Here is a 25,747-nt window from a genome sequence, read left to right as displayed (position 1 = left end):
CAGTGCGCTCTTACGATCTCACCGTCATGTAAGGGAGTGGAATGGACATTTTATGCCAACAAAATTGATCTGGGAGTGCTGGGGTAGGAGGACAATGCCAGCAAGAATGCACTGAAATGAGCAGTGTTGGGCAGAAAACTGTTGGGCTCCTTCCTTGAGTCTGACACTGAAACTGCGATGTCATATCTGGAAAACAGGAGCACTGTTCCCTCCAATGTGAACTTACTTTTGTTTTTCACTCACCTAAAAGCAGCAGCCTGTGTCTCCATAAAAGAGAACAATTTTCCCTTAGTAGAACCTTCGTAGGTGAGGGCATCTTTGCCAAGCCCCGCTCCATTGGTGACTTTAACTCACGGTACTTGCTGGCTTTGAAAACGAATAGCTAAAACTTGCCCAAAGCTGTGGATGTCTGGAAATTAAGCACAGGCAATGTCTTACCTGGCTTCAGTCTTGGTGAGTTCCTTGTGATGGAGGGAGATTGTGGGCTGTGCGTTGGCTTGGGTTGTGTCTCTGTACATCGTGTTGTGGAGCAGAGTGTGCTGATGAGCATCCCACACTCGGTGTCCCGATCAGACACTGTTCTATGGGACAGCCAGTCCTCCTCTTGTTTCGGTGGGCTTTTATAGTTTGTTGCCTGCCAGTGGTGGGTCAAGGGCTCGTGTGTCCCCGTCTATTGGCTGGTGGCATAGCTTTCCAAGTCTGGGTGGGTTGAAGCGTGCTCTGAGCCGCTTGGATAGAGCAGCAAATTTCACCAGCTCTGAAGGCACTTAAAAATTAAAAACTAAATTAACATGCAGTGAAATGTAAATGAGTATTTAATAGAAAGCAAAACTGTGCTCATAATGCTGATAATTTCCTCTGCAGAGAGCGTTCCCGACAGGCACTTTGCTTTGTCATTTGTTAAGCACGATTGCTTTCTTGAAGCACCAGACTCCCAGCATGGTTCATTATCGTGTGGTAATGCCCCGTCCAAGGAGGAGCATGACTTAATTACACAGAGCTGCTGCTCCGCAAATTGCAGCTTGAACAAACAGCAGCACAAATATTTCTTATCATGGAAATGAAGAGGGAGAGAATGATTTGAGCCACTGGTGACAGCCTATGCTGGGTGTCTTGTGAGGGGGCACCTTCCAGTAGACCAGGCTGCTTAAGGCCCTATCCAAGCCTGTCCTTGGTAGCTCAAATGTTCTTCTGTTGATCGTTCCCACAGTCTGCCCTTGCCTCCTATGTCATTCTGGAAAGCTGTCTTCTCTTACCCAGCACTGTATCCTCTGGGTCCCAGAGCCTGGGTTTTCTTTTCCCAAAGCTGTGTGTTTTCAGCTACTTTGGTCCCAAGCAGTGTTGGGGGAGGAATAGATTTCTCCTTTTGGCCCTGGACTGGAATGATTCAAAGCCATGATCACCCATACAACGACCTCACACAGGTGTCTTCCATGAGCTGTAGTTGCTTGGATTGGTTTCTCCTACAGAAGCTTCCAAATGCATCTTCTCTAATTTAGTAACTTGAAGAGTGGAAAAACTCCTTTCAGATTAATCTATTTGGCAATTTCCAGTTTTATTTACCTCCCATCCACGTTCAGAGGATGCCACGAAGACGATCCAAGGGCTGAAGCACCTCCCATCTGAGGACAGGCTGAGAGAGTTGGGTTTTTCTGCCTGGAGAAGAGAAGGCTGTGGGGAGACCTTAGAGCATCTCCAGTATGGAATGGGGCACCAGGAAAGCTGGGGAGGGGCTCTTGATCACAGAGTGCAGGGATAGGATGAGGGGAATGGTTTTCAGCTGCAAGAGGGGAGATTGAGATGAGATCTTAGGGAGAAATGTTTTCTTGTCAGGGTGATGAGGGCCTGGCCCAGATTTCTGGAGAAGGGGTGGCTGCTCCGTCCTTGGAGGTGTTCATGGCCAGGTTGGATGGGGCTCTGAACCCCCTGATCCAGTGGGAGGTGTCCCTGCCCATGGCAGTGGGCTTGAACTGTATGGGCTTTGAGGTCCCTTCCCACCCAAACTATTCCATGATTCCATGATAAATTACTTTTACTACAAAATGGATTTTTGCCCCCAAGTCTCTTCATTATTTTGAATAAATGCTGTTCCCCTTCTTGTGCTTTGTGCTCTGACGCTGGGGGGTCTTCAAAGGGCTGTGGGATTTCTCTGCAGTGATTGTTTCTCTGATCCTTTGGGGCAAACCTCAGCAGACCCACCTTGGAATTAGATATGGAAGGAGGAAGGAATGAGGTTACACTTGCATTTTTCTGGTGTAAGAGAGAGAAGGGGTTTTCACTGTCTTTGCAGTCACAAGTCTGGATTGTGTGCCCTTAACATTTGCACCAAGGACAACTAAGCCTGTGAGGCTCTTGATTACCTTGGAGCATCTGGGTGTTTGCAAAAAGTTAGTGTGCTCGATAGTCACACCCCGCTGAGATGGAGCACGTCACAGAGCTGCTTCTTGGTGCTCTCCCTTACAGACCTCTTTCAACAAAGCTACAATTAACAGTCAGTAATGGGGTCTCCATGATTCCAAGGCATCAGAAGAAGCTGATGAACATTTCAAGGTGTTCTCTTCGCAAACAAGGCCACATGCTTTCCAGCTGAAAACTGAGATTTTCTTCTCAAGGGCTCAACTGGAACTGAGATTCAGAAGGAGTTTGGACGCCAGAGATCTATTTCTGTAGGTGTGTGCATGCAGAGGGTTTTCTGTGTTGTCTTGGATTTGGAGAAGTTCTGATTTGAAATGTTTGTTGTCTACTTGAAGGTGAATCCCGGTGTCCTAAGTGTTAATGACTTAGCTACCTACCCTGGCTTTTTTTGGTGTCCCCTAGCTCTTCCACTTTTAGGAAGTCGCTGCAAGCTGAAACTGTTCTTATTTTCAGTCACTTGCGTTCAGTCAAATAACAGACCAGAGGGCTATTGAGCCAAACTGTTGGGGAATGCAGAGGAAACTTAGTGGAGCTCCTCATGGACACCCAGACACTGCTGCAGATGTCTCTGCTGCACAGAGCCTGGTTCCTGCTCTGGATGGAGAAACCTGGATTCTTGGTGCCTGGTACATCCAGCTGCTTGTTACGTGGCTGTCCTTGAGTGAGGCAAATTCTGCCTAGAAATGCCTGTTCCTCTGCATACATCACAAGGAGAGAGGTCTGACACGGAGAGAGAAGATCATGGAGTCCAGCTCCTGTCCCTGCTCAAGACACCACAACATTCACACCGTGGGGCTGAGGGTGCTGGCCAAACTATTCTGGAATCTTGTCAGGCTTTGTGTGGCAACTGCTTTGCTGGGATCTGTTCCAGTGCTCCACCACCCTCTGGGGGAAGAACCTTCTCCTAATATCCAGCCTAACCCTCCCCTGGCATCTTCCTGCCGTTCCCTCGGGTCCAGAGAGAAGAGCTCAGTGCCTACTCCTCCTCCTCCCCCTGTAAGGAAGCTGCAGAGTGCAATGAGGTCTCCCCTCAGTCGCCTCCAGACTGGACAGACCAAGGGACTTCAGCTGCTGCTCACAGGCTTCCCCTCTAAACCCTTCCCCAATGCCATGCCTTCCTCTGGATGCTCTCCAGCACCTTTAAATCCTTTTTATCCTGTGGTGCCCAAATCCTGAGCCTTGGAAGAAGCGTGCCTGCCTTTTAAGGTTATCACTGTCTCTGTCATCAACATGTGTTGTAAAATGTGGTCTTCTCACTCAGAGCTGGACCAGCAGTGAGGAGGGAGCTGTGCTTGTGTTTTGTGCTGGATGTCAGTGCTGCAGCTGGTGTAAGCAAAGCTTGACTGGAGTTATTTGCTGTTCCCTACACCCTGAAGAAGTCACTCGTTCTGTTAACAGCTCAGCTTCAGGAGGGGGCTGGGCAGAGCTAAGTAAAGTGAAGGACTTCGGGTTCTTCTTGGTTCTCCTTTTGGTTTACTTCTTATTTTCCTCTTCAGTAGCCACCAGTGAGAGCACAGCCATTGAGATCATCCTGCACCACAGCAAGCTGATCTCGGAGTCCATCCACCAGCGAACGGACCTGAAGGACTTGGCTGCAGGAGAGGCAGGCCTTATGGAAGCAGTAAGAGAGGTAAGAGGAGATGCCCTTGGAGCACTGAAATCAAAGAACATATCCATCCAATACTGGAGGTGCCCCTCTGGTGAAGTGGGAGTGTGTTGGGTTTGTTCAGCCTGGAGAAGAGAAGGCTCCAGGGAGACCTTTGAGCAGCTTCCAGCACTGAAAGGGGCTCCAGGAATGCTGGGGAGGGGCTTTTGATCAGGGAGTGCAGGGAGAGGATGAGGAGGAACAATATTCAGCTGAAAGAGGGAAGATCGAGATGAGATCTTAGGGAGAAATGTTTTCTGTGAGGGTGGAAAGGCCCTGGCCCAGGTTGCCCAGAGCAGTGGTGGCTGCCCCATCCCTGGAGGTGCTCAAGGCCAGGTTGGATGGGGCTTTGAGCAACCTGATCCAGTGGGAAGTGGAACTGGATGGGCTTTAGGGTCCCTTCTGACCAAAACCATTGGATGATTCCATGATCTCGAGGAGTGAGAGACATCCAGGCATGCACAGATCCTCACCTCGGTTCTCCCTGCTGTGGCAGCTGAAGCATGTTTGGATTTGAAGGGAGAGAAAAGCCCAGAGAGCTGTGCATGAAAGACAGGTTTCTGAGTTAGGTGAACTGTAATGCTACGAGATGTGTAGAAGCCGCTCTTTCCATGGAAATGGAGTTTTAAGTGAGCTGATACCAAAACAGCCTCATCAAGGTCCCACAGCAGCAGGGGATGGTGCATACTGTACGAGTCTGGCAAAAATACGAACGAAACATATGCAGAGAGCAATAACCACATGTGATACCCCACCCTGAGTGGTGGGATGCGTTGTAGCTGAGCCGAGTTGTATCTCTGCACCCGGCGTTTGAAGGAAGAATGCTGAACAGAATTTGGGCTTTAATGAAAGAGGTAACAAAGACCTGGGAAGCGAGCTGCAGGTTTGCATTCTCTTGAAAAGGATGCAAATGTGACTCGCTTATTCTGTTTGCTTGCATAAGATTTTATGGCATCCAGATTCCTTGCACTGCAGAGCCCACTGGGATGCACACAGTGTCAATGTTCTCTGAGCACAGGCGCTAGTTTGGTTCAATACATCCCTCTTTACTCATTAGCTTACGGCATGATGTGGAGATTCCAGCAGGTTGCGAGGCCATTGGAGTGAGCAGCTTGGTGGTAATGTCTCATTACTTTTTAGGGTAGGAGGTGTCTGAAAATTTGGGTCAGGACCATGAGTATCTTTAGGAATGACTACAAGCCTCCTGGCTTTGGCACTCACCTTCGTTTCATGTTTGATGGGTGAAGCCAATGTTCCTTGCATGCTGGGAAGGAGCAGGGAGTGGCCTGCCCCTGGATCACCCTCCGCACTCTGGGTTCTTCAGCTTGCCCATGTTACTGAGCAGTGCGGCAGTGCTGCAGGGATGAGAGGCGGGGCTGGGTGATGGGAGCAGCATGTGTGTAGAAGAAGCTGAGGCCTTGGATCACTGCTCAGGCTGCAGGGCTTAGGGCTGAGAGCACAGGCTCTGCTCCTCATTCTTGACGCGGTGGCCTTGGTCTTATTGCGAGATGTCCTACGCTGTGGTTTCATTGTTCATGCTTGGTTCAGATCTAGGTCCTCTCTTCTAACTCGGGGCACCAAGAGCTGCCACCAATCCGGTTGGCTCTTTCACCCCATTGTGGCTCTGATGAGGATTTCCAAAGAAAAGGTGATTCCTTCTTATCTGCCATCCCGTCTCTGCCTCCTGCCGATGCTGCAGGCACCCGTCTGACACCCCTTCATCCTCTCAGACCAGGGGATGTGCCAGGGCTGATGCCCTGATGGAGGAGGTGAGGAACAAGAATTGCAGGTGCCTGTGAATGTTCAGCCCACCTTGGCTCCTGGACACCTCGCAAAGCTTAGCAGTGAGGGATGGCAGAGTCAGCAGGATTGCTCAGGCAGATGCCTCCTCTGGCACCAGTATCAAAGAGAGCAGAGGGCCGTTACTAAGTGTCTTTGCAGGATTTCAAGCCAAGGTTGAGATACAATCAAGCAAGAAGCAACATCAAAAACAAGAGCCCTGGAAAAATGGTATTTACTTTGCCAACACGCATATTCTGTATGAATTGTGCAGAGGAGGACTGCCAGTTACCAGCTCCTTGTTGGCATTCTGCAGATCTTCACACTTAACTTCCATATCTTAGTGTCCAGGTCAGGCTCCTCAGCTCTAGTGTCACTGCTCACCAGCCCTAAATGTCGCGTGTGACTTTGTGGATCAGTTGCCATGGGGATCTTGGCATGAGATGAGAATGAGAACTGTGGGCCTCATGTTTGAAGGATGTGAGCTTCCACTTGAAATGGAGGAGATCTTGCATTTCAGAAGAACATATGTGCCACACGGAGGTGGTACAGTTTGCATTTCCAGTTGAAAGCAACAGTTTTTACATCTCCACTGAAGAAAAAGAAAAGAAAAAAAACCTGGTATTTAATTTCCTGAGTTAGAGCACTTGGAAAGCACCAGGCATCCATATGGAGGAAAGTGCCTGCATCCATTCGCAAACACAGTCAGCATCATCAGAGTAATGGGTTGGGTTCTTTGGTGGAGGTACAATATGGAATCTGTTGGCTTCTTCCCAGGTCCCTTCTGCAGTGGGAGGACGTTCATGGTCGGCAACTGCTGCTTGCAAGGATGAGATTTGGCTCTTATAGCCAACTCCATAACTTCCTCTCTAGCCAGCTGCTCTCCAGGTCTCCGTACTGTCACTGCTTGGGCCATCATGATTGTCAAGCTATGCCTCACTTTCAAATCTCAGAAATGTGCTGAGATATCCCGCGAAAAGACTTTTCCTCTCTGTACTCTGGTGTTTAGGAAAGACAGTATCCAACTTAGGCCTGAGTCAGCCTCTGGAACCGCTAATCCATAGGGTCTGCAAGCAAAATGTTATTCTCCCCTACAAAGATTCTGGGTTAGAACCCACCATGTGTGTCAGCAACCATCGGAATGGCCTTCAAAACGCAAAGGGGTAGGTGGGGAGATAGGTGGTCATACACCAGGAGATCTTCTGCTTCTGGGGTCTGATATTGATGATGAATTGCAAGGAGGGCAGAGCAGACTCAGCAGACAATATACAAAAGAGATAGAGAACTTGGTATGAAATAAACTCCAAAGTAAGAAAGATATGGAAGTGTTGGAACGGGTCGGTGGGAGGCCATTGGGATGATCAAGGGCTGGAGCACCTTCTGTGTGAGTACAGGCTGAGAGGGTCAAGGTTGTTCAGCCTGGAGAAGAGAAGGTTGCAAGGAGACCTTAGAGCAGCTTCCAGTACTGGAAGGGGCTCCGGGAAAGCTGGGGAGGGGCTAGGATGAGGGGGAATGGCTTTGTATTGGAAAGGGGAGGACTTAGATTAGACATTAGGAAGAAATTCTTCATGATGAAGGTGGAGAGGCCCCATTCCTGGCAGTGTTCAAGGCCAGGTTGGATGGGGCTTTGAGCCCCTGATCTAGTGGGCGGTGTCCCTACTCGTGGCAGGGGGTTGAAACGGAATGGGCTTTGAGGTCCCTTCTGACCCAAACCATTCCATGATCTTAGGATTTTTCCAGTCTATTAGAACGTGCCCCTGGTTTCTGGTTGGTTGGAATCCAGGGCAGTAGGACTGTGCAGGGAGGACACATTGAGCAATTCCCATTGCAAGGATGGGCGAAATGAAGTTTTGCAAGCATGGAATTCCTTGTGCACTGGCAAAAGGAGAAATCTGCACTGGTTTCCATGGCCACAGAGCTGCGTGGTTCTCATTATAGCAAAGAAGCAAAATAGATCTGTTTGTGTTTTGATTCCTTCCATGTGTGCATTCCCTGTGGGTCTTTGCTATAGATTGAGATCCTGGGTGAATTTTCCAGCTCGTGCTTTTTGAGATGGTGGTGTTACAGGGACTCAGAAAAGCATTAGGCTGCGTAAGAAGTGAATGTAATGAGAGATTTCAAATAGCTCAGGGCCCTCACCGGGAGTCTCAAAGGCGTTGTAGGAGGATTAGCTGTTCCCTTTCAAAGCGTTGGTGTTTGTGAAGCGTTCCTGAGATGTCTTGTAATTAAGGTTGTGTTTCTACTCTTAATGGCTGCCTTGGACAGGTTCACCCGAGGATCAGATCTTCCATCGTTTTATCATGGTCGTGTGTGAGCAGCAGGCAGGTGCTTGGAAGCAACTATTGTTCCTGTTTGGGAAAAACCTTTTTGGAAAATCTGGCCTTGGCTCTTGCCATCCAATCCAGCCCCTGGTTTCTTCCCTGGGTGGAGAAACTCAAGGACTGCTCTTCTATGCATCACACCGTGCATGGCCATGGCCACTTTGGGCAGAGCCACATGCCTCTGTTGTAGTGGGACACTGTGTCTCATGTGTGCCTCTTCTTGCTGTGCTGGGCCAACTGTCTGTGTAGGAACATTCAGGAGGCTGAGGAGCTGGTGCCCCATCCTACCGGTCGCCACCAAAAAAGGAGTTACTTTTTCTGCAGGTCTCTTGATTGAGGGAAGTGGGGAGAAACCTGGGATCAGGAAGTGGAAGGTGGATGGTGAATCCCAAGTTGAAGCTCTAGACAAAGATGAAGACAAGGCAGGAGTTGCCAGTGCTGAGGATCTGAAGGAACTCCCAAGAGAAAGCATCTTCCAAGAAGGCTTTTGTCTTAAAATCCTGCAATAAGTCCTTCCACTTCTATAGCCGCCTGAAGATTCACATGAAACATTTTTGGATGTCCAGAGTAAAGCAAATCCGGTGTAAGGAGTGCAGCGAGGTCAAATCAACAATGAAGGAGCTGGGGAAGCATCAGCTGGAGGTCCATAGGATGGTGGGGATGGCCAAGAAGAAGAAACGTCTTCCAGTGACTTGTGACATCTGTGGCTGCAAGTTTGCTCATGCCTCAGGTAGGGTTGGTGGGAGAGGGTGGGAGCAGGGGTGTTTGATCAGAAGTCCGGACAATGCAGCTCTGTGAGCACCGTGTGGAGAAACATGGCTCAGCTCATTTCTCCTGTCCTACAGAGCATGATCATTTTCTGATTAGTTCTTCCCTAATTGCTTTTCCACATGGCTTATTAAGGAAAAGGGGGGTTGACAGGCAGATCTAAAGCCTCCAGAAATAACCAAGCTGTTCCAGTTGTGCGGCTGGTTTAGGGGTGGGTAAGGGCAGTTGAGTCTCTTTGCCCTTCTTGTGGCACCTCATGATATCCTGGTGGACCTCTGGGCTGGAGGACACTACTGGACTGCCAGTGTATCCAGTGGGCTGTTGGACCTCCATGCTGGGTGAAGAGTTGGGTGCAGCTGACACTGAGTGCTCTTAGTGTCCCCCCCATGCCTCCCCAGGGATGCAGTATCACAAGATGATGGAACACTTTGACGAGAAGCCCTTCTCCTTTGAGGAGTGCGGGGCCAAGTTTGCAGCCAACTCCACGCTGAAGAACCACCTGCATTTGCACTCGGGGGACCAGCGCTTCATGTGCAAGCATTGCCTGAAGACCTTCATGCACGCCTCGGCCCTCACATACCACAACCAAGGAGCACTTTACCTGCCTTGTTTCAGGTGCTGTTCCCCACTCTGTCTCTCCCCCATCCTCTTCTGCAAGTCCTCGCTTTAGCTCCCTCTTAACTGCTTGCTCTCTGTGAAGGGGCTCTCTTTCTTTCTCTGCCTTATCATAGAGTGATGGAACCTTAAAGATCATCCCATTTCACCCCCTGCCATGGGCAGAGTCACCTGCAACTGGATCAGGGGCTCCAAGCCCCATCCAACCTGGCCTTGATCCCCTCCAGGGATGGGGCAGCCACCAATGCTCTGGGCAACCTGGGCCAGGGCCTTCCCACCCTCACAGCAAAACATTTCTCCCTAAGATCTCATCTCAGTCTCCCGTCCTTCAGCTCAAAACCCTTCCCCCTCATCCTCTCCCTGCACTCCCTGATCAAGAGCCACCACTTCTCTGGGCAGCCTGGGCCAGTGCCTCCACACCCTGATCCTCTCCTACAGTGGGTGGTTCTTTGCTCTCTCAGTCTCTTGCCTTCGTCTTCTGCACCTTCTTGCTCCTGAGTTGCTCTTCTCTGTCCCCTCACACCTGAACTCCTGCGATGTGGCTTTCTCCATCTGTTTAACCTGCTTTCTCCGATCCCTCCCTCTGCCTGAATTGCACATAGGTTTTCATCCCAGTGCTTCTCCTGCCCCCACCCCCAGCCTCTTCCGCTCCCTGGGAGCTGGGCAGTTGGTTTTGAATGTGAGACCTGCCAGCAGCTTGTACCTCCAAAAGCATGTGGTACCTCCAGATACTAGAGATCAATGGTAATTTAGCGTTCCCTGTGCAGGTGTGAGTTTTTCAAGGACTTCTAGGCCCTTATTGGCCTTATGCTGAGATGCTCTGGCTGTCCCAGGAAAGCCTGGGCAGTTTCCAACCTTTCCCTTCTCCCTGTGATGCTGGGGGTAGTCCAGGTGGAGCTCCTGTCCATTGGGTGTGGGCTCTCACCCTGGTGTCCCTGCAGGGAAGATGTACGCCTGCCAGTACTGCAACGCTGTGTTTGCCCAGTCCATGGAGCTGTCACTGCGTGTCTGGACGAGGGACAAGCCATATGTCTGCCGGGAGTGTGGGAAAGGCTTTCACCAGGCCAATGGGCTCTCCATCCACCTCCGCAACTTGGTGAGTGTGGCCAACTGCCTCCCAGGCCCAGTGTGCAAAACAGGGCTTCTGCAGGGTCGGAATGGACCCATCAGTGCCAGCAGAGACTCATGTAGGTGTGACTGGAGCCTGCAGGCTGGATGGGTGTCTCATGGGTTTTTCCCTCACAAGAAGAACAAGACTCAGTAGGGATTTGATGCTTTCGGTGGGGTTGTCCAAAAGAAAATGGTGGGGCTGGCTTCCAGCCAACCATAAGGTGCTGGGAAACAACCATGGGAAGCTGCAGGTCAGCAGGAACAGCAACATCTGCATGCAAAGGCAAAACTCCAGTGCTGGCTTGCGTCTGGGAAGTAACAAGCTTTTATTTTCCTTTTCTTCCCTCCTTCTGTGAATTCTCTTCTTAATTCTCTTCTTTTTATCCTTGATTTCTTTGCCCTCTGTTACATTTTTGTAACATTTCTGCACAGATATTGAAGAACCCTACGACTGCAAAAAGTGCCGGATGAGCTTTGCCACCTTGCAGGAGAACCACAAACACATCCATGAAGCCCACTCCTGGGAATACCACCCCTGCCCTACTTGCTCCAAAGTCTTCAGTGCTCCATCACTCCTGGAGTGCCATGTAGTGACCCACAGTGGAGGAAAGCCCTTTACCTGTGAGAGCTGTGACGAAGTTTAGCAGGTAAGCTAGTGCAGCCAGGATTTGGTCCCATGGGCCAGAGGTTGCCAGTGCCTGCTCCTGCACCAGGATGTCTCCTCTCCATGCACACCAAGTGCAGCCGTTTGTGGTCAGCAGAAGATATAATTGCACAGAGGGGACAGAATCCATAGGGAAAAGGCAGGTCCATGGAGAGAGGTGGGTTGTGACTGCAAAGGGCTGCCTACCTGCCCATCTGGACCCTCAGGAAGCGCTTCCACCCAAGTTTCTAGCTGCCAAAAAGGGTAGGAGTACAAATACTTGTGTTGCACATGGCTCAGTGGGAGTGTGCGAGAACAAAATTCCACACCAAAAGGAGACCTGCAGCGAGATGAGATGAGATGAGGTGAGGGACTCAGTAATGTTCAGCTCTTCAGGGGCAACAGAGAAACAGAAGTGAGGTCTTAGCTGTTGTCCTGTGGGAGGATAAGCAGGTCAACAACCCCACTGTTCCTGTTGTTTTCCACGTGATTTCTTGCTGTCATGATGAACCTGGAGCAGCTTTGGATTGTAATGGTGATTTGATCCTTATCATTGCAGCAGTTGTCGGAGTTATGGTATCACAACAGGACCCATCACTCTGATGTCTTTGCAGCTTAGAATCACTGCTCCTCCAAGTTCTCTTCCCTGCAGTGCAGCTCCTGTGATAAAATCTTCTCCAGCACTGCTGCTCACCAGAAGCATGTCAAGGTGGAGCACGCAGGTAATGTGAGTGAACAGAAACACGTGGCAACTGCTGGGAGAGATGTAATAATAACTGATAGTATAAGGCTGCACTTCCCATTTGCCTGCAAATCATGGTAGAGTCTTTGTATCCTGAGATGGACAAGCCTCATCTCGGCATCTTTCAGCTCACTTGCTCTTGGCCCCTCCTTTTCCTGCCTTATCTCCAAAGATGCTCCTCATTTTAAGGACATGTAGCTGTTGGAGCAAGTCCAGAGGAGGCCATTGAGATGTTCCAAGGGCTGGATCCTCCTGTACGAGAACAAGCTGAGAGAGCTGGGTTTGTTCAGCCTGGAGAAGAGAAAACTCCAGTGAGACCTTGAGGAGCTGATACCTTGAGTTCTGAAAGGGGCTCCAGGAAAGCTGGGGGTGGACACTTGATCAAGGAGTGCAGGGATAGGATGAGGGGGAATGGTTTTCAGCTACAAGAGGGGAGATTAAGATGAGATCATGGGGAGAAATATTTTACTATGAGGGTGGGGAGTCCCTGGCCAGGGTTGCCCAGAGAGATGGTGGCTGCCACATCCCTGGAGGTGTTCAAGGCCGGGTTGGATGGGGCTTTGAGCAGCCTGATCCACAGTGGGAGGTGTCCCTGCCCATGACAGAGGGTTAGAGCTGGATGGGATTTAAGGTCCCTTCCGACCCAAACCATTCCGTGGTTCTATAGCTGTGTGCATATGTGCTTTACAGAGCTCTGCTCCAGAAGGTGTCTTGTAGAAGATGTTGGGCGCACACTTTTCTCTTCTTGGTCTTGTTCACAGATGTGAAGTTCTATGAGTGTGCAACGTGCAAGGAGCTGTTCCCCACGCTGGCACTCCTTCAGGTCCATGTGAAGTGCAGGCACTCAGGTCTGATACATTTTTTGTTGTCTATGTTAATCTTGCGAGCAATGACTGCTCCTCTCGGTGGTTGATCTCTGAGTTCTGACTGGGAGAGTAAAGATAGGCACAGTAAAGAAGCAGAGCGTGAGGAGACAGAAGATATGGATGAACTAGAAAAGCACTGGTTTTGGTGAGTCTGGGACATGTTTGTTCGGTTTTGGAGCAACTGGAATCAAGGAGGGATCTGGATTTGCTTGTTATAGCAGAGGAGAGAGCCAAGTGTGGGTGAGGAGACATCAGCACAGAAAAATGAAGAACTGAACCCTGGGGGGGGGGTGGGCTTTGTGGAAAACAGAGCTGGTGGGAGACTGGAGAAGAGGGGAGCTGAGCTCTAGAAGGATGAGAGAGGGAACTTGGGTGTGGGCAGACAACGTCTAGGGCTCTCTGGCAGGTGGGCTATTTGGACAGGGTGAACCGGAAGCCCAGCCCAGCCCCAGTGCTGTGCTTGGGATGGCAGAAGAGCAGGTGGATAAAGAGACATTGGATGGTGCAAGCCAACACCAGCCTGGAGAGTGAGGAAGAAGACCAAGACATGGCTCTGAGAGGAGAGAGCCCCTGGAGTGAATAATAGATCTGCAGTAGTGGAATCGGGAGGTGCCAGCCAGGCCAACAAGGAGCAGTGCTGGGTGGTGTGAGGGAATGGGGAAAAGAGACGTTTATGAGAAGGGGTAGTGCAGCTAAAATCGGATACACCAGCCTAGTTTCTGAAAGCCAGGGCTGCAGGGAGCCAGAGCTAAAATCGACCTGAACAGCTCCAGTCTGACAGCCAGAGGTGAAGGCAGAAGGGACCCCGGCACATGCTGTGCCCTGAGTCCCTGGTAGGTTTTAGCCCTGCGTATCCTGGCTGGTGGCAGCTCCTTGGGCTGCTCTGGCTGTTGCAGCCCAGGCTCAGGGCAGCACTTCTGTCCCCAGCCCTTTTGCTGCTTCTACTGCTCAGCATCATTCCTCTTCGCAGGGGCCCTGCAGAACCATGTCACCAGCGAGCACTTAAAGCAGACGGAGAGCACCTTCACCTGCGAGCTCTGTGGGGAGCTCTTCCCTTCCCAGAGTGAGCTGGAGGAGCACCACAGTGTGGAGCATCCCAAGGTCCTCTTCTCCCAAGCCACCACAGCCCAGATTGTGCAGGTAAAGACTGCTCTGTGCTGCAGCCTCTGCGGTTGTTCATCTATCCTCCTCCTCCAACCCTCTTATTCTTCCCGAATCCACCCTGTTTCTCCTGTCACGCCTTCTGCTCTCCGATTCCCTTTTCTTAGAGGGATCCAGGATGCAAGTCCCAAAGCCCACAGTGCCCTGAGATTTCTGTGCTAGCATGAGGTGGAGGGGATCAGCTCAGTCATGGGTTTCAGGAGCTCATGAGAAGGGCCTGGCAGTGTGTGCAGAGGTGCCTGGTTACTCAGAAGCTGTTAAAACTCTGAGGACACACCCTGTGGTATTATAACTGTTCTGTTGGAGGCCAAATGCTGGGCTTGAACCCGGACTCTTTCTCTTCAGTTTGTCAGCCACCAGAGGAGGCTCCTTGGGTGAGGAATCCCAGTGTGTGTGATTCCCGGGGCTGGCATTCCTCCAGTGGGTAATCACAGAGGGTTTATTGTCTATCACTGCTTATGGAGCTAAATGATAGCAATTTTGTGGAGAGAAATATTTAAATGACTCTCTGTCTTCTGTTTTGCATCATGAGTTTGTGTGGTTTGGTGTTTCTCATTAGTCTCACACCTACTGTAATCTTAGACCTCTGGCGTGAAGCTAAACGTTATCACAAGAGCTGACGCTGGGGAAGATGTGGGTAGCAAAGTGTGGTGGGGAAGCAGTGCTGGGTCTCACTCTCACTCTCACATCTCTTCCACACAGATGATTCAGATGTCGGAGCAAGAAGCAGTAGAGCACATCATCTCTTTGGATGAGGTCCACGTTCCTGGCTCTCAAGATTTTATGATGTTGCCTAAATCCCAAGTGAGTGAAGCCGGGTTCAAGCTGATGACAGTGACCATGAAGAACTTGTTGGATGACAAAGTCACTCTGATTTGTGAAGAACCCAAGTGAGAGCGAGCAGGAGCCCATGCATGGCATGTGGTGGCCACAGGACTGTTTTGGGAGCTGTATCTCATCCTGCTGCTCTAGCAGGGAGATTCCAGGTCTCTTTGGGAAAGCAGCCCGGATGTGTGATGCTGCAAGAGAAACAGCGGGCAGCAAGCACAGCATGGCCAAGGGCAGAAGAGGCTTACAGACATTCACAAGGGCCTGGGAAGTCTCCCTGCAGTCAGTGGCTGCTGGCTCGAGTGAGCTGCACCACCCGTCCTTCCCAGCTCACAACAAATAAAGCAGCAGAGGAAAAGATTGGAACTGCATGTGTTCACGTGTGCTCCTCTGCTACCATGCAGAATGTGGAGGGGAGGAAACCAGTGCAGGACAAAGTCAGGGTGATGGGGATATAAGCAACCAAAGAAAAAGCTGTTCTGAGAATTCGGGGTATAGATTTTGATAGTGAATCTGTGATGTGCTCACGGCTTCCTCTGTGGGGTAAGGACTGCTTTGTTTCTTCTCTTGCTGTTCCCTGCCTGTGTGCCAGCTAGAAAAGTCCCTCAACGCAGAACTGACATTTGAGCCTCTCTGCTCAAGCAGAGACTTCTTGGGCAGTTGTGCTAAGTGGCTTCAGAGCTGTTTAGGTTCTTGCCTTGTGGAGCACGCTCTGATCCCATCGACGTTTTTGCTGCAGCTGTCCAATACAAAGAAGGATCACAGGCAGAGCTGGGCATCCACATCCTCTTTGCTAGCAAACAACCTTGAAATCTCCCACCCCTCCTCTGCTTCACCAAGAAGATGCTGAAGCTGCGACCTCTGAGAAAGGAAAAGGAGCTTTGCCGGTGTGCCAGGGCCCTTTGTTATTGCTCAGTGGATTGATACTAATGAAGGTATTTCCAGAGGGACCTTGACAGGCTGGAGAAGTGGGCATATGCAAACCTCATGGAGTTCAAGAAGGCCAAGGGCAAGGTCTTGCACCTGGGTCTGGGCAATGCCAAGCACAAATCAAGGCTGGGTGGAGAATGGATTTGGAGCAGCCCTGAGGAGAAGGAGTGCTGGGGGATGAGAAGCTTGACATGAATCAGAAATGTGTGCTCACAGCCCAGAAACCAACTGTGTCCTGGGCAGCACCCAAAGCAGTGGGACCAGCAGGACCAGGGAGGGGATTCTGCTCCACTCTGGTGAGTGCTTACCTGGAGCCCTGCATCTGTTTCTGGAGTCCTCAGCACCAGGAAGGACATGGAGCTGTTGGAGAGAGTCCAGAGGAGGCCACGGGGATGATCTGAGTGCTGTAGCAGCTCCAGTGCGAGGACAGGCTGAGAGAGTTGGAGTTGTTCAGCCTGGAGAAGAGAAGGCTGTGGGGAGACCTTAGAGCAGCTTCCAGTACTGAAAGGGGCTCTGGGAGGAACTTGATCAGGGGATTCAGAGATAGAATGAGGGGAATTTTTAGCTGAAAAGGGGGAGATTGAGATGAGATCTTGGGGAGAAATGTTTTGCTGTGAGGGTGGAGAGGCCCTGGCCTGGCTTGCCCAGAGCAGTGGTGGCTGCCCCATCCCTGGAGGGGTTCAAGGCCAGGTTGGATGGGGCTTTGAGCATCCTGATCCAGTGGCAGGTGTTTGGAACTGGATGGGCTTTGAGATCCCTTCCATCCCAAACCATTCTTTGATTCTTTCTGAGTGTGCCAGAGCTGCTGTGACTGCACAGAGCTGTTCCCCAGGGCACATGGGACATTGCTTTGTATGATGGAGTCAGATGCCAAAGGTAAAAATTGTTTCTGTGGTACCAGCACAACGCAACTGCTTCATTGCAGCACGCCGGCCCCTTTAAGGCTGAATTTCGTAAAGCTTTTTTATCTGTAGTTTCCTAAAATATAATCTGATAATTAATGGTTTGCTGAATCCATTATGAAGTGCAATTAGAGAGATGCAGGGTTCCTGTGGCTCCGAGGGGACCGGTACCATTTATCTTCCTTTTCCCTCATGCCAAAAGGTTGAACTGTGCCACGGCGATATTTCCATACCGAGCGGTGATCCTTGCAGCCCAAGCCCCTGCAGTGAGCAGTGCCCGTTCCATCACACTGCTTGGAGCCACAGGAGCGCAGGAGATGAGCGGGTTGGAGTTCTCCAGCAGCATTTTGTGCTTGCTGCTCCCAGCACTGGAGCACAGGAGCGGCTGAGGTGGCTGTGGCAGGAGATGGTTTCTTGTTCCTCTTACAACTTAGAGCAAAGTGACCAACAAAGGGTGACCCCAGGAGAGGCGCTGGGTGGAACTGATATCCCACAAGACATTTTTGTGCATGTGACACAAGTGTGTGACCCTCTGGAAGTGTTGCATGAGTCTTGCAGTGTTCCCATCTATCTTTTCCCTGGCTGCGTGCACGGTTTGTCCCCCAGGCTTTGTGGGAACACTGGAATGGAGGAAGCATGAGGTTAAGTTGCCACTGAATCCAGGAATGACCAGGAGATGGTGCTCAAGGTCTTGAGGATTAGTGCTAGTGGCCAGGTGCCTCTGCACCTTTGCTGAAGCTCTTCTCAGCCTTCCCAAGCCTTATCCGGCTCCTGGGCTAGCAGGTGCAGAGAGACCTTGAGCTACTGCCAAGCTGAAGGACAGCTTCAAGCCATGGGTAGGACACCTCCATGTCCTGGGTATCTCAGCTTAAGGAAGAGTCTGAAACTGGGCTGTGGCCGCCTGTGGAGAAGGTAAAACACATCTGTTATTGAGATAGAGCAGGAAAAGTGCCTGGGATCCCCCTTGGCCGGGAGGAGAGCAGAGGAGGAACTGCTGAAGACCACTTTACACCTGCCTAGACATAGCATAGCTGAGTGTGGCTTTTAGAATAAGCGCAGGTATAATGATAGAACAGGCAAGTACATCTTGATGGTCTCAGAGCAGATAGATATTTTGGGAGATAAGCTGGAAATGTTGTCCCACAGGCTGTAGAAGATGGAAGTTTTTCCCTCTTTTCCAAGTCCGCGGGGGCTGGGAGATGGAGAAATTGTACACGGACTGAATGTGTGCTCTGGAGCAGGGGATGAATTGTCCAGGCAGTGCTTTGCAGATGCCCTAGCCTTGATTTGAGAGCCAGTATCTGCAGGGAGTGCGAGATGGAGCTGATCTCCCTTTCCTCCTGAAAAACTCTGGAGGAAGAGTAAAAGTTTAGGGAGATGTTGCCTTAGTTGTGGCACTCTCCTTTGGCAGAGGGAGCTTGGATAGAAACGAATGTACAAGTGGTATTTGACTTTGATCAATTTTGTCCTTGTTTAGCGAGTGCTGTCACCATTGAAGGGGAACGGTGTAAACCGCACATCAGGTGCAGCTCACACTCATGTGTCCCGTTTAGGACCATCCATCCTGCCTTTGTGCCCAGCGAGAGCCTGTGCAGATGTGTACTGGGCAGGGTCCTGCCTGCAGCAGGTACTCGGTGAGATCTGCGGCTGCAGAGACCATCGAGCACCTCCCATGCCATTAGGAGGAGAGAATAACTTGAATGCCCCTGTTCCAGTTCCTTCTTGATGGATGAAATATGTACAGCAGTGCAAACTGTAGTGTTGGCAACACCTATGTCCTACCTAGGAGGAGTTTCTCAGGGCACATCCTGGGCTGGCAGGCCCAGCATGGAAGGTGTTGATCGCTGGAAACTTCTTGTGCTGCAGGTTCTTTATTTCTTTGTAAAAATGAAAACTGGAGAATGAAAAATGTGGCTGCAAAAGGTCGGGGAGGAAAAATGCTTGTTTCTGACAATGTGATTTTTCATAGAATCATGGAATGGGTTGGGTTGGAAGGGACCTCAAAGCCCATCCAGTTCCACCCCCTGCCATGGGCAGGGACACCTCCCACTGGATCAGGGGGCTCAAAGCCCCATCCTTAAACACCTCCAGGGATGGGGCAGCCACCACTGCTTTGGGCAACCTGGGCCAGGGCCTCCCCACCCTCACAGCAAAACATTTCTCTGTAAGATCTCATCTCAATCTCCCCCTTTTCTGCTGAAAAATGTTCCCCTCATTCTATCCCTGCACTCCCAAATAATGACACCGCTCGTGACTGTTAGGAATTGACTCTTCACAACTTTCCTTCTGACCCTGTGTCTCTCCTGTTTATTGACGGAACCTTTAGAAAAGCCTGGATGCCACTGGATACAGCAGCCACTGGGAGCGGCCTGGCTTGGCGTTTCCCGATGCAAGGTGTAATTTTTCAGCCCAAGGGTTTTGTATTTACACAGTTTGTGCAAATACTGTGCTCTGGGTTTTGGGGTTTTTTTGTTTGTTTCAGTCCAACCCAGTTAGATGGGCCTTGAGCCCCCTGATCCAGTGGGAGGTGACCCTGCGCATCGCAGAGGGGTTGGAGTTAGATGATCTTTAAGATCCCTTCCAACTCAAACCATAATATGATTCAACCCCTCTGAGACTGGATGCAAAGATGCTGCTGCCTTGCCAGGAGTGAGGGATGGAGGTGGGAGGTGCACAGGGAGATCTTGGACATTGCTTGAAGCATCTCTTGGAGGAGCAGAGCAGGAGGGCAGGTAGTGGTGGCCCAGAAACCTGTGTGAGCCTGGTGAGCCCTGGCAGCTCCTGCCTGCTGGCCAATGCCGATGTCTTGGCAGAATTTGTTATCACACTGGCGCGCTGCCAGCCAGTCCCCAACAAACTCAAGCACTGGAAAATGCAAGTGGTGTTTTGAATGGGCTCCAGCTCAGCAAACGCTGTGCTGGTTTCGCAGGGCAGAGATGAGACACTTCAGCAGCCAGAGGGAATTCCCTCTCCCAAATATCAAGACCTGGAGTGCTTTTCTGGGAGCTGGGCTCAGTAACTGTTTGTAAAGGGAAGGAGGAGGCCAGTGGATGGAGAGGACTCGCCTGCCTCTCCCGTATCTCTTAATGCCTCTCATCTCACACAGCCGACCATACAGTGCCTCACTGCAGTAAATTGCCCCAATTCCTAATTCCCTCCATTAAAACAGTAATTCCTCATCTCAGGTCTACAGGCAGCCTTTCACACATCGTGAGAGCACAAGCAGAAGTTCTTGCTTTGCCTTCCCTGCACCAGTTATGATCTGTTAAAAGCAGGGAAGCTGCCCAGGTTTCTAATCATATTTAAGCAAACCTAAAACAGTGAGCGAGCTCTTAATCCACTTAATACAAACCACGTGGGTGCTGTGGGGCACCCGCTCTACATTGCTCTCATCTCCAAACGGGAGTGGGGCCAGGAAGCACCCCTGAATTGGATCCTGGCCTCTGTTTGCTGTGACCCGCAATGAAACAGAAAGTCCTTGCTGGCAAAGTATGTGGGCAAGGCAGAGGCTGGAGCAGCAATAAAAAGCAGTGGGGATCCAAATTGCCTGGCACACGGGTGCGGTTGAGCTGTGCATATCTCAGCATCACTAAATGTCAGGCTGCTATTGGAGAGATATCTGGCCACGCAGAGAGAGGAGGGGACCAGGGTCAGGATGTCTGAAAGCATCGCAAGGTCTCCTGGCCGTACCTGGAGCTGTGCGGAGCCGTGAGCGGTGGTTGGGGGCTTTAGTAGCTGCTGTTGGCAGGAGTGGTGGGGTGTTTACAGCTGCCCCTGCTCTGAGCAGTGCGGTGATGGGATGTCATTCTCGTACAGCCACTCGCCCACAGTGACGTGTGACAAGTAAATGACAAACTGCAGGCTGGGCAGGCAACAACTGACAGCACAAGCCCAAGGCTGGAAAGGCTGCTTTACTGGAGCTGTGATTGCTCCACGTTGCTGTGGAGGGGCCTGGGAGCAGCCGTAGTCACCCCCTACCCCGGCCAAGAGACTGCGCTTGCTTCTGTCTCTGTACCCCAGCAAAGGCAAAGCGCTGCGGGGCAGCAGCACTGGTGAGGGTCCATCTGGAGAGAGCACAAGCGCTTGGATTTGCCTTATTTCCCTTTCCCTCTTGGACACCCTTGAGATGTCCAGCACTGCAGGTGGTGCAGACAGTGACCTTTTCACTTCTAACGGAAGCAGCCTCTGCCTGGCTCGCTCCCGTGGAGCACAGGGTCTAGTTTGTTGGCTGATATTTCCTTCCTCCCCTGGATCGGGGTACTTGGAGCCCTTCAGCATATGGGAAGCCTGGTCTGGACAGGCTGTCTTCTTGCATTCTTCTCTGTGCCTCCCAGACCTTCTCCCGCTGCCCCAGAGCCCCTTGCAGATGGGGAGGGCTGGCCAGGATGGCTCTGTTTACACATCCTTGCTTGGAGCATGAAGTAGCTGCCAACAAATGGCTCAGGTTTGTCCAGATAGATTAGATCTACCTTTACACTAGGCAAAATCACCTCAGCCCACAGGTCTTCCAGCCACTGGAGGTTTCTTGCCAGAGCTAGAGTTTGCCCTCCTCCTCTTGGCTGTAATAAGGTGAGCAGAGCCCTTCCTGAGGTTTCAAATTGCCTGTGGAGATAATCCGGGCCCCTCCAGCTGTGCAGGACCAGCTGACGGGCACGGTGATGGCTTTCCTTGACATGTGAATCTGTCTCTCTCTGCCCAAGGAGGCCAAGGCCATATGCCACCTACTCCATGGCACTGGCTTTCTTGGCCAGCACTTTGGCAGGGAAGGGTTGAGCTCAGGTCTTTGTCATCCACCCTTATCCCTCTGCTCTGCTGTGCTTCAGCTGGACAGGGTTGCCCTGCAGGTTCATAGAACCATAGAATCATTAGGTTGGAAAAGACGTTTGAGATCATCAGTTCCAACCATACCTGTCCACTAATAATTCATACCCCTAAGCACTTCATCCACCCATCTTTTAAATACCTCCAGGGACAGGGACTCCACCATCTCCCTAGGGAGCCTCTGCCAGTGCTTGATAACCCTTTTGGTGAAGAATTTTTTTCCTAGTGTCCAATCTAAATTTCCCCTGATGCAGCTTAAGGCCATTCCCTCTCATCCTATCACCTGTCACTTGGGAGAAGAGACCAACACTCACCTCTCTACAACCTCCTTTTATGTAGTTGTAGTGAGCAATGAAGTCTCCCCTCAGCCTCCTCCAAGCTAAACACCCCCAGCTCCCTCAGGCCTTCCACCCGCCTTGCCTGGGGCTTTGTCATCACCTAGAGCATCTTCCACAAAGACCATCCCATGGAGATGATGCATCTTGATGTACATTTGCCATCAGCTGAGCTTCATGCAGGGCTTTGCTGTCTGTAGAGACTCCACATGGATGCACATCTGGAAAGTCTCCATCTGCTGGTAAATATCTCCTGCACTGCAGGAGTCACGGGGAGGGCTCTGTGCTGGGTGGTGGACGGGTGAGATGGCTGGAAGGACCCCTGGGTGATTCCAAACATGTGGGTAGTTCTCCTTATCCAACTTGTGTTGCTGTCACTTGTTCCAGCCCAGAGGTGACAATTGAGACAGCTTTTAGAGCAGGGCCTGCAATTGGTACTTAATGCTACAATAACACTACGTTTGTTTAGCCCATCGCACTTCAAAGCTTAAGTTGTTCCTTTTGTCTCCGAGCATTTAATAGCTGCTGTTATCGAGCTGCCCAGCAACACACTGGGCTCTTTCCAGCGCGGTTATAGATGATAGTGAATCTGGCGATACGCAGGAGTAGGTCAGATGATCCCTACGGTGTGTGTGAACTTCCATTTATCAACACCACGTTTCCCTTGCAGCGAAACCGGTCTCTGTTAGCAGTGAATTCCCTCCACAGCTCCCTACAGCCTCTCTCATCGACTAACCCAGATAATCCTCTGCTATCTGCCACATCTCAGTAGATCTATTAAACACACAGAACTTCTGGTGTCCTTGTGCGTAACCGGGCTAGGCTGTAAGATTTTAAATCCCCTTGTGCGGAATATTGTCAAAGTTTTATTGGAAGTCTAAATAAATAAACCCCTTTTACTCATCTATTCCTCGGTGTTTTGGGAGGCCTTGTCTTTTTTAGAGGGGAGGTGTTGGAGCTCCCTTATTGTCTTGGTTAGGATCAGGGGTGATGGGGCAGAGGTTAGGAGGTGATACAGTGGATCATGGAACCATAGAATGGGTTGGGTTGGAAGGGACCGTAAAGCCCATCCCGGTGGTTGGGTGTGGGATCCCAGGAGCTTTGCACAGCTGGGGTTGGTCTGCCAGGATCAAGACAGGCAGGGCTTCCGTTAGGGATTCCCAGTCACTTACGTCCATGCTGAAGAAACCAAACCTTTAGCCTTGCTACGTGTTCAAATGCTCTTTGCCTGTGTCCTTCGGGAATATTCACAGGCGATGTCAACCTTGGTTGGGCTCTGTCCTCTCCTCCACCTTGTCCTAGGAGGGCCAGCAGAGCAAGCAGCGCCGATCGTGCTGGCATTTCTCGTTACTTGTGTGTGGGTACCTGTCCCCCCCCTTCCCTTTTCTCACCGCAAAAGGCTCTACGGCTCGTGCATGCCAATGCAGACATTGCAGGAGGATGATTCAGCACACGGCGCAGAATTGCAGGTGCCTGAGAGATTATTCTGAGCATCTCGAAGCAGCGCTGGGAAGTGACAGGGTGACCAGGGTCCCTGCACTCCTGCCTGTGTCAGACTCCTTCCCAGGTGTGTCTGAGCCGAGTAGGACACGGCCCTGGGACAGCCCGGCATGCTGTCCACCGCTGTGTTCCTGCCTGACTGCTTTCCTTCTGCCAAAGCTCTGCAGCCCCTCAGGGATGCTGAACTCCCCTTTCCCGTCTGCGCAGCCGGCAGCTCCCCTCGCCAAAGCGATCAAACACCATTGCCAACATCCAGGTCACAAGCGCATCCCTGGGGCTGGACTGATGCCCTGTGATGCCCAGGGGAGAGGTCTCCTGTTGGGACCAATCGCTTCCCCTGGGCTGGGGAGGATTACTGAGACCCGTAATTTGAGGGGTCCCTAATTGGTGTTGGTGTAAGTGTGAAAGCAGATGGGTGTCTCCTGCAATGGGAAGCGGAGTCTGAAAGCAACTGGGATCAGTGGCTGCGGGGCAGGGGGATAAATGCACCCAGCAGCGGGCGATGGGCTCCAACAGGGGCTGGAAGACCTGCCTGACCCCTGGGGACACTGCCCGAGCCCTTAGGGCTCCAACATTGGCAACTCCAGTGCTCCTGGATCTCCCAGAGCAGCTTTGCTGGCTTGGCCCTTTGCCCTCCATGAGTCTTCTCCACTGGTGTCCTGCAGGAACCCACACTGATGGGGTTTGGACATCGCACGTGAGCTGCTGGGGGTCGGAGCCAGGCAGTTCAACCTTCGAGGTCCCTGTGCTGTGGGGACAGTCCCCATAGAGCCACAGAATGGGTTGGAAGGGACCTCAAAACCCATCCAGTTCCAAGCCCCTGTCATGGGCAGGGACACCTCTCACTGGATCAGGTTGCTCAAAGCCCCATCCAACCTGGCGTTGAACCCCTCCAGGGATGGGGCAGCCACCACTGCTCTGGGCAACCTGGGCCAGAGCCTCCCCACCTGAACAGCAAAACATTTCTCCGTAAAATCTCATCTCAAATCTCCCAATCCATTCTCCTCCTGGCCTCTCCCTGCTTATCAGTGGGTTGCTCCACTTTGTTCTGGCCCTGCCTGCCAGGCCATGCTCCTCCCTGCCTTCACTGAGCTCTCTTTGCAGGTTTCCCTCTGTGCTCTGTGCTTGGGACTGCATGGATTGGGCAGACCTGGGCCAGTTTTCCGCTCCCAACCCTGTGCGAGTCTGGACTCGGTGATCCTTGTGGGTTCCTTCCACACAGGACATTCCATGACTCTATGATTGGGCGCCTTGATCCAGTGGGAGCTGTTGCTGATGTGGCAGGGGGATGGAACTGAATGGGCTTTGAGGTCCCATCTTACCCAAACCATTCCATGATTCTATCCTGGCCAGAAGGATTGCCAGCCAGATGCCTTGTCTTGGCATCGGTGGCCAGTGGCATTGGTGCCAAGCCAAGGGGATCCAGATTGAAACTCCCCTGGAGCAACAGGCAGGAGTGCCGCCGGCACCAGGGGTGGTTTGGAGGGCATCTCCTGGGCTGCAAAGGGCCCTGGTCCACCTGTCTGCTCCAACGGCAAAGGGGGAGCACAGGGGAGAGCTCACGTGAGGCTGCATCGCTACCCGGCCTCAGAGGAGGAGCAGTGGCGGAGCGGCTGTTGCTGGGCAGGATGATGGAACGAGAGGATTATGACGAGCGGTGTCACAGGGAGCGCTTTCCCCCCAGCTGGTTTGTTTCTTTTTTTTATAAGCTCAGATAATGCAGAGCACATCCATGGAGTTTTCCTCTCAGATTCCCCCCAAACCCCTTTCGTCTGTGATGAAGCCTGAGCCGCTGCCAGCACAGAATTCTTTCTTTCGTTTCTTTTTTTTAAGTTGTTAACACCTGAAACGCGGGGGTTCAGGAGAGAGCGACCTTCGGTGTCGGTTATAATCTCCCTGCACGAGGCTCTAATATCCCTTGCTCACACGAATGCAAACACCCAGCTTCCTCCAGAGCATCCTTCAAGAAAATCGATGAGGAAATGGGATTTGCCACGCAGGCCCAGCTCGCTCAGGGTCCTCTCTTCAAAAGTGACCGATCTCCTGCTCCAAAGGTGAAATCCTCTGCCACCCACACAAAGGCTTCTGCGGCAGCCTGATGGGCAAAGAAACCCTTTCAATGCCCCATCAGCTTTGAAGGAAATGGTTTGGTCACTCCTGCTGGAAGGACAAACCATGGTACACGGCTGCAATGCCTTTGAGTGCTGGCAGCCAAGGGGCCAACCATGTCCTGAGTGCATCCAGCACGGCATCGCCAGCCGGATGAGGGATGGGGTTGATCCCGCTCTGCTCCTAACTGGGATGGCCCCACCTTGAGCTCTGGGGGCAGCTTTGGGCACCACAGGATAAAAAGGGTCTAAAGGTGC

The 25,747-nt window shown here is 51.6% G+C and overlaps 1 protein-coding gene across 1 annotated transcript in view; it reads left to right on the top strand.

The window, feature by feature from the left end:
* The window catches only part of ZBTB40 (zinc finger and BTB domain containing 40), a 46,281-nt gene extending 21,096 nt beyond the window's left edge, over window positions 1-25,185 (top strand). Inside the window, 11 exon segments of the mRNA XM_054085456.1 lie at window positions 3,912-4,045; window positions 7,851-7,863; window positions 8,485-8,615; window positions 8,617-8,890; window positions 9,327-9,527; window positions 10,479-10,643; window positions 11,086-11,300; window positions 11,856-12,018; window positions 12,800-12,886; window positions 13,875-14,044; window positions 14,768-25,185. Of these exon segments, the coding sequence (XP_053941431.1) occupies window positions 3,912-4,045; window positions 7,851-7,863; window positions 8,485-8,615; window positions 8,617-8,890; window positions 9,327-9,527; window positions 10,479-10,643; window positions 11,086-11,300; window positions 11,856-12,018; window positions 12,800-12,886; window positions 13,875-14,044; window positions 14,768-14,959 (1,745 nt within the window). The 3' untranslated portion in view covers window positions 14,960-25,185.
* Window positions 25,186-25,747: the final 562 nt, after the last annotated feature.

This window comes from Cuculus canorus, chromosome 21 (genome assembly GCF_017976375.1).
Source record: "Cuculus canorus isolate bCucCan1 chromosome 21, bCucCan1.pri, whole genome shotgun sequence".
NCBI classification, from domain to species: Eukaryota; Metazoa; Chordata; class Aves; order Cuculiformes; family Cuculidae; genus Cuculus; species Cuculus canorus.
Note: the sequence above shows the minus strand (reverse complement) of the source record. Positions and strands in the feature narration are given on the sequence as shown.